The sequence below is a fragment of the Mauremys mutica genome, chromosome 6 (assembly GCF_020497125.1).
Source record: "Mauremys mutica isolate MM-2020 ecotype Southern chromosome 6, ASM2049712v1, whole genome shotgun sequence".
NCBI lineage: Eukaryota > Metazoa > Chordata > Testudines > Geoemydidae > Mauremys > Mauremys mutica.
The window spans coordinates 82,570,548-82,584,478 of NC_059077.1; the positions used below are offsets into that span (position 1 = coordinate 82,570,548).

At 45.3% G+C, this 13,931-nt stretch overlaps 1 protein-coding gene across 3 annotated transcripts in view; it reads left to right on the top strand.

Moving 5' to 3' along the window:
* Positions 1–13,931, top strand: part of LOC123372908 (contactin-associated protein-like 4) — a 302,483-nt gene that overhangs the window by 258,933 nt on the left and 29,619 nt on the right. For all 3 annotated transcript variants that reach the window (XM_045021533.1, XM_045021534.1, XM_045021535.1), the window contains 2 exons: positions 8,328–8,498; positions 12,664–12,882. In XM_045021533.1, the coding sequence (XP_044877468.1) occupies positions 8,328–8,498; positions 12,664–12,882 (390 nt within the window). The remainder of the gene's footprint in view (positions 1–8,327; positions 8,499–12,663; positions 12,883–13,931) is intronic.

Consider the following 13,931-nt stretch of genomic DNA (forward strand, 5'->3'; position numbering starts at 1 on the left):
CCAACCAGATGGTCCTCCTCGCCAGGTACGTCTACGACATCATGGCGTCCCTGGCGAAATTTACAGAGCTCCTACCAACAGCCTCCCGTCAGGACTTCTCCGCGTTGTTGGAGGAGGGGAAGAAATCGTCCAGGTCCTCCATCCAGGCCACCCTTGACTCTGTGGACTCGGGAGCTCGGACCTTGGCCTCAGGGGTGACGATGCAGCGCATCTCCTGGCTGCAGTCCTCCACCCTGCCACCGGAGGTGCAGTATACATTGCAGGACCTGCCCTTTGACACACAGGGTCTTTTCTCTGAGAAGACTGATTCCCGGATCCAGACCCTGAAGGACGGTCGCATCGCCATCCGCACCCTCGGGATGCACACACCGGCTCCTCAGCGCCGGTCCTTCCAGCAACAACCCTCCCGGTCTTTCCATCAACAACGGTACCGCCCGTACAACAGCAGGCGACCAGGCCCGAATCGCCGTCGTCCATCCGGCAACAGGCGCAATCAGGCCCAGGCCCCTTCCAAGGCCCCCCAAGGATCCAAGCAGGCCTTTTAATGGGACGCCCGAGGACGGCCGATCACTCTCCCTACCGGATCCTACCCTTTTGTTTTACAACCGCCTTTCCCATTTCTTTTCGGCGTGGTCCCGAATAACAACGGACAACTGGGTGCTTCAAACAGTCCAGTCGGGATACCGCCTTCAGTTTGTTTCGCCCCCCGCCCTTCCCAGCCACCCTCCCTGTCCCTCTTCAGGGACCCCTCTCACGAGCAACTCCTCTTACAAGAGGTCCAGACTCTGTTGAGCGTGGGTGCCATAGAGGCAGTGCCTCAAGACAGGCGGGGCAGGGGATTCTATTCCCGATATTTTCTCATCCCCAAAGCGAAAGGAGGGCTACGTCCTATCCTGGACCTTCGCGAGCTGAACAAATATCTGCTCAAGCCCAAGTTTCGCATGGTCACCCTGGGGACCATCATTCCCTCTCTGGATCCGGGAGACTGGTTTGCCGCCCTCGACATGAAGGATGCCTACTTCCATGTCGCGATCTACCCTCCCCATCAACGCTACCTGCGTTTCGTGGTGAACAACGCACACTACCAGTTCGCAGTGTTGCCATTCGGCCTATCCACCGCACCGAGAGTGTTTACCAAGTGCATGGCAGTGGTTGCCGCAGCCCTCCGCCGTCGTCAGATACACGTCTACCCGTATATCGACGAGTGGCTGGTTCGCGGACAGTCTTGACAGCTGGTAATGGGCTAGATGACAGAAATTCTGTCCCTCTTTCAGTGACTCGGTCTTCTCATCAACGCCGAGAAGTCCACCTTGATTCCATCACAGCGGGTGGAGTTCATTGGAGCGGTCCTCGACTCCTCGTTGGCCCGAGCCTGCCTACCGCAATCTCGGCATCAGACGATGGTCTCCATCATCCGGGACCTCGTCACCTTCCCGACCACGACGGTGCGATCCTGCCTCCGCCTCCTGGGCCACATGGCATCGTGTACGTATGTCGCCGCGTACGCGCGGCTCCACCTCCGCCCATTCCAGTCTTGGCTCGCGTCGGTGTACCGGCCGCATCAGGATCCCATCGACATGGTGGTCACGATCACCAAGCCGACCCTCGAGTCCCTCCTCTGGTGGCTCGACCCGGAGGTCGTGTGTGCGGGAGTCCCGTTCCACCCTCCTCGTCCATCCGCCACTCTGACCACGGATGCCTCAGCGCTCGGTTGGGGAGCTCACCTGGGCGGCCTTCACACCCAAGACCTTTGGTCGCCCCAAGAGCTCGCTCTGCACATCAATATCCGCGAGCTGCGAGCGATCCGTTTGGCATGTCACACCTTCCGCACCCGCCTGCAAGGCCGCTGTGTGACAGTGTTCACGGACAACACCACGGCAATGTTCTACGTGAACAAGCAGGGCGGAGCCCACTCCTCCCTCCTCTGCAAGGAAGCGATGCTCCTGTGGGACTTCTGCGTAACCCACTCGATTCACCTGGAAGCGTCCTTTCTTCCGGGAGTGCAGAACACGCTGGCCGACCATCTCAGCAGGTCGTTCCTCTCCCACGAGTGGTCTCTCCGTCCCGACGTAGTACACACAATCTTCCGGAGGTGGGGCTTTCCCCAAATAGACCTATTCGCCTCCAAGGAGAACAGGAAGTGCCACCTGTTTTGCTCGTTCCGGGGTCACTCGCCGGGCTCCCTGTCGGACGCCCTCCTGTATTCCTGGAAGGATCACCTCCTCTACGCCTTCCCTCCGTTCCCGCTCGTGCACCGAGTGCTACAGAAGCTTCGGAGGGACAGAGCCAGCGTCATACTCGTCGCTCCGGCCTGGCCGAGGCAACATTGGTACACCCTGCTGCTCGAGCTCTCCGTTCGGGATCCTATCCCCCTTCCGTTATGGCCAGACCTCATCACCCAGGACTTCGGCAGACTCCGCCATCCGAACCTGCAGTCCCTCCATCTTACAGCTTGGTGCCTGCGTGGTTGACCCACACAGAGAGGGACTGTTCAGCGGCAGTTCAGCACATCCTGCTAGAGAGCAGAAAGCCTTCCACTCGCTCCACCTATCTGGCGAAATGGAAGCGGTTCGCGCTCTGGTGTGACCAGCGAGGCCTCAATCCCTTTGTAGTCCCTGTCCCTACCATCCTGGACTACCTCTGGTACCTTAAGGAGCAAGGTCTTGCGGTCTCCTCCTTGAGAGTTCACCTGGCAGCAGTGTCCGCCTTTCGTCCATCTGTGGAAGGTCGGTCCATCTTCTCCAACCAGATGGTTTCCCGCTTCCTTAAAGGCCTGGACCGCTTGTACCCACTGGTGCGGCGTCCTGCCCCGACCTGGGATTTGAACCTCGTGCTGGCCAAGCTGATGGGTCCCCCCTTCGAACCCTTGGCCACGTGCTCCCTGCTCTACCTCTCCTGGAAGACAGCCTTCCTCGTCGCAATTACATCAGCGAGACGAGTCTCTGAGCTCCGTGCTCTAACGGCTGGTCCACCATACACCGTCTTCCATCGAGACAAGGTGCAGCTTCGACCACATCCGGCCTTCCTCCCCAAGGTGGTGTCGGCCTTCCACCTCAACCAGGAGATCTTCCTACCGGTCTTCTTCCCGAAGCCGCATGCCTCGCCTTGGGAGCAACAGCTTCACACCCTCGACGTCCGCAGGGCGCTCGCTTTTTACATCGAGCGGACGAAGCCCTTCCGGCGTTCGCCCCAGCTGTTCGTAGCGGTTGCTGACCGCATGAGAGGCGAGCCGATCTCCTCCCAACGGATTTCCTCCTGGGTCACAGCATGTATCCGGACCTGCGACGAGCTTGCTCACGTGCCACCATGCCACCTCACAGCTCACTCCACGAGAGCACAAGCCTCGTCGGCCGCCTTCCTGGCCCATGTCCCCATCCAGGACATATGTAGAGCTGCCACCTGGTCTTCTGTCCACACCTTCGCCTCCCACTACGAGTTGGTGCAGCACTCTCGAGACGACGCAGCCTTCGGCTCCGCGGTATTACACTCCGCCACGTCTCACTCCGACCCCACCGCCTAGGTAAGGCTTGGGAATCACCTGACTGGAATGCATAGGAGCAATCACTCGAAGAAGAAGAGACGGTTACTCACCGTAGTAACTGTTGTTCTTCGAGATGTGTTGCTCCTATCCATTCCAGACCCGCCCTCCTTACCCACTGTCGGAGTAGCCGGCAAGAAGGAACTGAGGAGCGGACGGGCCGGCTGGGGTATATAACAGGCGCCATAGCGGCGCCACTCCAGGGGGCGCCAGCCGGCCCGCCGGAGTTGCTAGGGTAAAAATGTTCCGAAGAGCCGTGCACGCGTGGCGCGCACACCTGACTGGAATGGATAGGAGCAACACATCTCGAAGAACAACAGTTACTACGGTGAGTAACTGTCTCTTCTGACTTCAGTGGGACCAGCATTTGGCTCTTATATACAGTAGTAGCATTGGGAGACCTCTGGGTACGTTAGAAATGTTAATATATTAAGCTTCACTATACCCCTCTGAGACAGGACAGTATTATCTCCATTTTATACCTAGGGAAACTGAGATGAGATTAAATATCTGGCTCATCATCACACAGGAAATCTGTGGCATTTTAGAGAATCTAGATCTCCTGATTACCAGTTCTGTGCTTTAGCTAAACTCATCTGTAAGAGAGATTTTGTGCCATGCCAGGCAGAATTTTGTCTTGCCTCCCCCAGCCCCAACACACACATCCGCAGGAGACATCTACAGAAAACTATGTTGTTTTTGCCAATTGATCGGCACTAAAAATTGTAAATTGTTTTGCACTGGAAGCTATTTGGTTTTGTTTACTTTTTTCCCTTCACTTTGATCCCTGCTGGAGTTTCACACATAGAGCGTGTGATACAGCACTTAAAAGTATCAACAGAGGAGTTGTTACAAATAAAAAAAGAATGGTGTTCTGACACAAATATTAGTTAGCGCCAACGACTTTTTACAGCTAAGAAGTTATTGTGAAGTCCTTTTTAATTAGCTTTGTAGCATTCAAAACTGCTAACTTGACTGTCATGTTTTCATTTTTCTTCCTGTCTTTTTATATTTTATTTTAAAATTGGTAAGATAAAAGACGATTTGTTAATGAATGTTCTCTTTAACAAATCTCTGAAATCTTGAAAGCAATCTATTATTTGCAGTATGGATATGGGTGTTGTTTTATTTATAGCAAACAGAGCTGCCTTTCTTCTGCTTTTTCTTTAGCCCTTGTGGAGGTTCAAGTCTTAACCATCTCAAATAAAATGCTAAATATAGTTGATTTCCTTATTCCATGATGTTAGTTTCAGCTTACTAAACAGGAGACTGTGGGACAGATCCTCAGATATTGTACACTGATGTATCTCTTTTTTGCTACACCAATTTACTGCAGCTGAGGATCTGGCACTATACTTCTAAAGGGGGTCTTTTTGTGGCTATCCCTTTAATATCTTAATATTCATAAATACTTTATGTATCTGTTTCAGGGTTGGGATAATGCAGTAAAAAGAAAAGAAAGATGGAGTAAGGGAGGAATAGGAAGAATTATACTTTCAACTTTGGACTTCAGTGGCACTTTCCATATGAGGGTCTCAAAAAGATATCAGAGCTATCATAATCAAAGGAGAAGGGGAGTTTTCTACCTTTTACCTTAAAATGTTCTAATTCACTTTCCAAATGATGAATGAGTGGCAATTATCGAATCTGTCCCTCATGCTAAAGGCCCCATTGCCACTCAGATGCATATTCAAATGCTTCATTGGAGCTAATCACATAATTTCTATGCTAGACAATTGTCTTTTTTTCCCCCTTCTAATTGCCAGCAATGTTTAACCCATTTTGTATAAATTGCTAGTATTAAATTTCCAACTGTGTTGAATTACTGGCAACAGCTAGCCCACTATTTATTAAATAGCTGGTACATGCACTAACCATACTTGCAGTGAAGTTCAATATGACCTGAGACAGTGAAAAAACAAAAGGGACTGAAAGAACTGACTTCAGAATGTTAGGTCTTTTCTTCAGGGTTCCCCTGCCCCCATGGGATTATTGAGGTTCTTGACTGCAGCTCAGGAGCCCACAACACAACTCAAGAGAGTCAAGTGAAAAGCCACTCTTACTCCCCCAGTCCTGGGCCATCTTTTAACTGCTCCAGTTCTCTGGTGTAAATAACATTGGCCTGATTATTGCTCTAACTTATACTGGCAGGCAACAGCCCCAAGCATCTATTATGCCAGCTGGAGTGTGCCAGATTGCAGGGATGGTCCTTTGTCCCGGCTGTCGCATCTACACCAATCACAGGGAGTGGCTGGCACAATGCCACAATGGCAGCGATGTCATTGTGGAAATGGTGCTTCTACAGATACTTCCACATTCTAAATAGGAACTGTAAAGGAAGAATACCTGGTGTGCACATAGGCGTAGGGAGTAATTAACGAATCTTGTAAGTAGAGATGTTGGGATTTTTTTCATTGCAATTATTTTCCATCAAAAAGGCCCTTTTTGCAAAATCAAAATTTTCCACAAGAAAATTTCAATTTTATCAAAAAATTCCATTTTTCCATTGGGATGACGAATGACCATTTGGAAGGCCATGGTCAATTTAACTTTCTGCCAGCAGTCAGAAAGTGAAATTGACAAAAGCTTTTCAGGAGGGCTGCCAAAGCTGAGCACTCTCACTCAGCTTTCAGACTCCTCCTTCATCTCTCAGGCTCTCTGTCTCTCCAGTTCCCAGAGACAGGGAGTCTGGACACCTGGGCTATCTGGGTGAAAGGCTGAGTTCTAGTTGTCAGGGTTAGCTGGAGTAGGCGACCTTCAACCAAAAAGAGACCTAGTTGTATCCTAGAAAGTATGCTTATTAAGTTTGCAGATGATACCAAACTGGGAGGGATTGCAACTGCTTTGGAGGACAGGGTCATAATTCAAAATGATCTGGACAAATTGGAGAAATGGTCTGAGGTAAACCGGATGAAGTTTAATAAAGACAAATGCAAAGTGCTCCACTTAGGAAGGAACAATCAGTTTCACACATACAGAATGGGAAGAGACTCTCTAGGAAGGAGTACGGCAGAAAGGGATCTAGGGGTTATAGTGGACCACAAGCTAAATATGAGTCAACAGTGTGATGCTGTTGCAAAAAAAGCAAATGTGATTCTGGGATGCATTAACAGGTGTGTTGTGAGCAAGACACGAGAAGTCATTCTTCCGCTCTACTCTGTGCTGGTTAGGCCTCAACTGGAGTATTGTGTCCAGTTCTGGGCACCGCAATTCAAGAAAGATGTGGAGAAATTAGAGAGGGTCCAGAGAAGAGCAACAAGAATGATTAAAGGTCTTGAGAACATGACCTACGAAGGAAGGCTGAAAGAATTGGGTTTGATTAGTTTGGAAAAGAGAAGACTGAGAGGGGACATGATAGCAGTTTTCAGGTATCTAAAAGGGTGTCATCAGGAGGAGGGAGAAAACTTGTTAGCCTCTAATGATAGAACAAGAAGCAATGGGCTTAAACTGAAGCAAGGGAGATTTAGGTTGGACATTAGGGAAAAGTTCCTAACTGTCAGGGTAGTTAAACACTGGAATAAATTGCCTAGGGAGGTTGTGGAATCTCCATCTCTGGAGATATTTAAGAGTAGGTTAGATAAATGTCTATCAGGAATGGTCTAGACAGTATTTGGTCCTGCCATGAGGGCAGGGGACTGGACTCGATGACCTCTCGAGGACCCTTCCAGTCCTAGAGTCTATGAGTCTATGAGATATGGGGTTAGCTCTTGATTGAATGCTGACTGTGTACTAGGGAAGTGTCACTCTCCAAAGCCCTCAAATGGTCAGATCTAAGGTACCCACATTTGAGGGAGAGAAAGCAAAATATGAGGTGAGATGTAGTCACTCCACTACTTCACAGAGGAGGCAATGGATATAGCAGACTGTAAGATTAACTTGTAGAATTTTTCTTTAAGAGCAAAATGATTCCCTTCAAACCCAAATGCAGAGTTCTTATTCACAATGTGGTGAATTGCCCCCCACACACATACCAACCCCCCCGACAAACACCCCCCAAAAAAACCCACAAAATGTTGAAATCAGTGAGAGCTTTATGTGAGGATCAGAACCCTGATTCAAACCCACTGAAGTCTTAGGGAGTAATTCCATTAACTTCAATGGGTTTGAATGAGGCCCCTAAGGGCACAATGTGTTCTAGAGATCTTTACTGCAGGTAAGAGACACATTTAGAAAATTAGGATTTTTTTTTCAAAAATTCAGAGTGCTTGGAGCTAAAGTCATATTTTTGCATCTATTTCATACTAAATCACAGGATTAGCAGGAAAATATGCACTGCCCTTGTTCAATTACATAAGAAGATATTGGATGCCTCATTTGATTTAGAAAGCAATATAGCTTATTAAAAAGATAGATATACATATAAGAAGTTAGTAATAAGAACAAGGTGTTTCTAATTGGGCCTCATGAGTATGGAGCACATCTCCATTAGATTTAGTTCAATTAGGGATTTTAGATAGGCTTTTGAATAGTTGACAGCAAAATTCAACAAATTATAATGAAATATCAGCTGATGGAAAAATAAGACCATTGGAATCTATGGATCTGACCTTGTAACTATTATTCAATTATTATAAGTGACAATTCCACCCACGATCACACATGTAGCAAATTATAGCAGGGCTATGATCACAGTTCACGTAAATTCTAAGAGTAGAGATGCATAATGACATACATTACAAACTGTTTTCTTGTGCTGGGTACTTTGCTTCATTAGCTGTAAAGGTTAAAACCATATAAAACAATATTAGATATTGCTGTTTCATTTAATGTTTTGTTTTGCTGTAACCAGGGACGTTTTGGAATTCAGCCTCCTTCAATACTGAGGCCTCATATCTTCATTTCCCTACTTTCCATGGAGAACTCAGTGCAGATGTGTCATTTTTCTTTAAGACTACAGCTTCTTCTGGCATGTTTTTAGAGAACCTGGGGATTAAAGACTTCATAAGGATAGAGCTGCATTGTAAGTCATATTTAATAAACAATTTTTGGTTTTTGCTTTCATTTAGATTGTCAAAAATTAGCACTTTGTAATGCTGAATTCAAATGAGAGAGAACCTATTTTCCCCTAATATTTTTCCATATTAGGCAACTGTATAATTGCATTGTCTTCAGTTAGAATGGTGTGATTTGGTGTAAAGTACAATGATGTAATAGCCTAGAGAGCCATGAAATAAAGAAAACTTCAATAATATGCTCTTGTTTAGCATTTCAGAGCAGAACCTCAGAAGTAATAATGACATTCTTGTGATATGTTGATGTGCCAAGCTCAAGATGCTGATACTTCAGAACAAATGGTATAATAAGGTGGAAAATACACATCTATATAGGAAAGCATTTGGATGAATACTAAGGCTTTGTCTACACTACACATCTTTTAGTGACACAGCTGTGCCACTACAGACATGCGGCTAAAAGGCGCTCAGAGTAGCCGCTGTTTGTCTGCAGGAGAGCACTATCCTGCTGACTAAAAACTTCCACCCCCATCGAGTGGCGTTAGCACTCTCTCTCCTGCCAAGAAAGCACTGTTCACACCAGCCTTTGTCATCAACAAAACTTTTATCTTTTGGGGGTGGGTGTGTTTTTTAACACCTCTGAATGAAGAAAGTTCTGTCTTTCACTTACCAGTGTAGACACAGCCTAAATAGGAGAAATTCAGCCACCTCTGCATGCACAGAATCTATCCAATTCAGCTGGAGATCATAAGACTCTTTATCTCTTGTCATAAATACTTCCATTCATACCAAATTTGGAATAGGTCCATATTATTCACATGATGACTTGTGACTAGTGAAGCCAGAGGGAAGAATGTTGGTAGTGGAAGACCCATGCTGAACTGGAGCAATTTTGACACAAAGTGGCTTTTTATTTAAAAAAAATAATTATTATTATTCCACTATTTTGCAGGATTAAAAAAAAAATCTTCAATTCTGCCACAATCATCACATACACCCAGGAAGCAGTGGTGGATTAGCCATTGGACCAATGAGGTCTGTGCCTAGGGGCCCCAGCCAATTGGGGCCTGCACCCCAACCTGCTCCGCCCACCCTGTACTTCTCCTGAGGTGTGGGGTCAGAGTGCAGGGCCTTGCCTCACTCCCCCTGTCTGTCCGGTGGTCCATCCAAGGAGAGGGTCAGTGCGTGGGGGCTTGCCCCTCTCTGCCTTCCCGGTGCTCCAGCCACACCCCATGCCACAACTCCGCTCACCGACTGGAGAGCCGGGCAGGCAGAACGAGGCAAGCCCCCATGCCATGACCCTGCTCCCTGGCTGAAGCATGGGGTGGACAAAGCAGGGCAAGCCCCTGTGCCCTGACCCCAATTCCCCATCAGGAGCTCTGGGGGGCGGGGCAGAGGGGACTGCTGGCAGAAGGGGTTGGGAGGGACCCCCACTTGCTCTGCCCCAGGAGCCCCACAAAACCCTAATCAGCCCCTGCCAGTAAGCAGACCAGTTCCATGTTATAAACAACCTAGTTAATCAGGGTTGCTTGTACATCTGACAGAGTTCTGTGTTTCCACTGAGGATAAGATTGCTTGATCTTATTGCTCCTTTGGTCATAGAATTGGTTCTTGGAGGAAAAATAAGGGAGTCCCTTTCTTTGAGTTTTGGTCTATAATACTCTGACAGTGTCGTATTTGTTAACAGCAGGGATTGATTAACTGTGACTGATGAGTGGCTGCATTCCTTTCATTCTGAGAGGTCTGATAAGATAGTTGCTGTGGAAGGGATTTACCTTCACAATCATTTTAATATGAAACAGTCTTGAAACGCCTGTCTTCTTGTGCCATATACCATTTTTAAGCAGAACTGGCCATTACTTTCTAAGTGGAGTTCTGTTTAGACATTGATTTCAAGATATGGCTCCTTTTAATTGCAAGGCAGACACTATGGTAGCTCTTTTTTTTTTTTAACTCAGGTGTTTGTTTTGCTCCATGCAAGGTACTCAACAGAAGCCAAATTTTGTGACGATTAACATTATATGCAATACCACAGATTTCAATGGGATTCCATGTATGAGGTGTAAGTCCATGGAAAGTTGGTCAAAGTGGATCTAAATATATTATAAAAAGTTTCAAGGTAGTTTCAAATTTAAAAACTGAAAAACTGTGATACCTTCATCCCATCTACATACTAAAGAGTTTAAAAACCTCTAGTGTTTTGTTTTAAATAGTGTTTGAAGTTTTTCAGTTTCCCTTTGCCCAGCTCTAAAGGCTTGTCTACACTGGCAATTTACAGCGCTGCAACTTTCTGGCTGAGGGTGTGAAAAAACACCCCCCTGAGTGCAGCAAGTTTCAGCGCTGTATAACGCCACTGTAGACAGTGCACCAGCGCTGGTAGCTACGCCCCTTGTTTAGGTGGGGGTTTTAGAGCGCTGGGAGAGCTGCGCCACGACCACACAAGGCCCATTAAAGCAGTACTGCGGCATCGCTTTAGCATTGCCAGTGCAGAATAGCCCTTAATATCATTGCTTTCCCTCTAGAGCCCAAACCAAACCCCCTGCATGTCAATGGGAATCTTTTCATTGTCTTAGATTCTGGTCTAGGTCTTTAGTCCTTTAATCAAATCCCCAGTAATGTAAATGGTTGGTAATTGTTTGATTAGAGATTACTAGTTTTAATTTGATTTTATTACTATAAACTCTGTGTGTGTCTGTCTGTGGAGATATCTATCTATCGCCACACACACACACACACACACACACACAAACACACACACACATTTTTGGGCTTTGAGAAAAGTTTAAAAGAAAACAAATCTTTTCACAGAAAATCTTAAAATTTTCTTATCAGTTCTAATGTTAATTTATATTCTATTTCTGATCTTAGTCATGCTAAAAGTAACCTTTTTTGACATACCAAAGTGTTGGCTTGAACAAAATTAGTAGTTTATCTTAAAGCAGCATATTAAAGGAACCACTATATATCTCTCTTGCTGTCAAAATAACTGTAATTGTTTATGGAACCATAATCTTTTAGGGACTGTCCCAAATCCACATAATGGTCCAGATACGCAGAGAATATAAATTGGTGTAGTTCATATTCTTCAGTGAAACTACATTGATTTATGTAAGCAGAAGCTCTAGCCTACTATCGTTCATTGGTGCCTAGATTTGCAGTGGAAGCTTACGTGAATAGATACATGTGGCCATCCAGTTTCTATTGACTATGCATCTCACGAGACTGCAGAGGGAGTTACTCTACCAAAGGTCGATATTAACATAAAGTTATGCTCATGAAAGGTGTCCAGTAATGCTGTTTACAGAGAGCAGTATACTAGGATTTACACTTTGGTATATCAGGAACTAACACAGCTATTTTTTGGCATAAAATTATCCCCTTAGTCCAAACTACACCCCTTTTTGAAGTTCCAATGTCTGTAAAAAGAAAGTCATAAGGAGTTAAGTACTCTTGGGAACAAAGTCAGAATCTTGCTGTGTTTAACTCAAGCATTTCAGTTCAAGACAAGAATCATGTGTGTTACTTTTTGGAAATAAGACTGTGCAGCAAAGTATGTTATAGCCCAAAGATAAGAAGTAAACTTTGGACACTTTACCAGGTGTTAGAATAGACTAGTACTTTCTGTTACCTAATATGTGTGCTCTGTGAGCCAAAAATCTGTCTTTTAATGCCAGTGGGAGTTTCATCAACTTATCAGAAAATAGAATTTAGCCTACTGAGGGTGTAACTTGTTTTTGGGGAAAAAAATCAGTGGTTCTGGTAACTAAAATGTAAAGGTAACAATGACAGCCAATTAGCATGTTGGCAGGAAATGATTTTTATTCACATTAAAACTAAAGAAACTAGCACAGTCACTGTTTCCCAACTAGCATACTTGCTATGAGGACATAACCTCAATATTCATGCTTTAAACAAACTATTGCTCTCTATAGCTAACGGTCTGAAGAGTGGACTTTTTTGAGGCCAGAATAGCCCCCTATTGCTGTGGAAGTCATTTGTCCACGAAACAAATAATTTTACCATCCCATCATAACCAGAAGAAGAGAATAATAGGACAGATCTTTTGAGGAAATAACCCTTTCTACCATTTAATGAATTTCTTTTTATGACCAAGATTCTAAACTTTCTTACATGTGAGAGCTAACTTATGTGTTTCTTATGTATTGCTTCTAGCTCCATCTGAAGTGACTTTTTCATTTGATGTGGGAAATGGACCTTTTGAAGTTACAATGCAATCACCCACTCCCTTAAATGACAACCAGTGGCACTATGTGAAGGTTGAAAGAAACATCAAAGAAGCATTGCTACAAGTGGATCAGCTTCCCCAAAAGACTCTCACTGCACCGTCTGATGGGCATATCCGTTTGCAGCTCAACAGTCAGCTATTTGTAGGTGGGTGTCCCTTTCTTTCCTTATTATCTGCATGTGAGGGTAGAAGAATGGTAGGAACCAGTGGCTTTTAAATATGATTAATATGGTGTGATGAAGACCTTAATACAAAAGTGGGAGAAATACAATATTTTCAAAAATCCACTTACAAATTCAAGGCTTGAGCCTGTAGTTCTTCCTCAGGCAAAATTCACATTGAATCCAGTTGAACTCTTGCCTAGTGGTAACAACTGCAGGATGTGGTCACCAGCCTTTTAACTAGCACTTTTAATAAAATACTTATGCTGAGGTTAATTAATATGCAAATCAGCTGGGGAGGTTGTGATTGCATCTTGCAAAACCAGTAGCAGTTCAGATCTTTATTTAAATGACCATACTTTGGGGAAGGGATTTTGACTGAAAGATCCTAGTATTGGCCATCTTCTACTGAATATATGGAAGAATTGCTGCTAACATATTTAAATTTATGTTTGTGAGTCTCTTTGAACACAGAAATACTATATAAGTGAAATTAAGTGATATAAGTGATACATGTTTAATAAATATTAGTAACATCCATACAAATATACACAGTATCATTTATATGTTGTTTGTTGATAATGTAAGACTCATATAATGCCTTGAAAAATGTAGTCTCGAAGACAGACACATATAAGACAAGAGGCATTGCAAGGTCCACACTAGAATGTTAACTTGTTCATTTGTTTGTTTATTACATACTGGGGAGAAGTTGACAATTAAATCACAGAGGATCAGGGTTGTGAGCCAGGTGAAAGATACAAATATTAAAGGAGAGAGTTTATTGAGGAGAGACTGGGGTTTAGTACACAAGGATTGTGTGGAAGGCAGGGCAGTCTGATGAGAACTTGATTCCTTGTGGCACTGGCTCAGGAACTGTGTGGGTAAGAGATAAAAAGACTCCCAAAGGTACCTGTTGTGGAGGTGGGGTGAGTGCCTTCTATAATGTGACACCACTAGATCTGGACTGTGGCAGGAGTGTGCTAAGCTACGTTGAGAGCTTACTAACAAGGCTCTATCCTGCTATCCTTTGA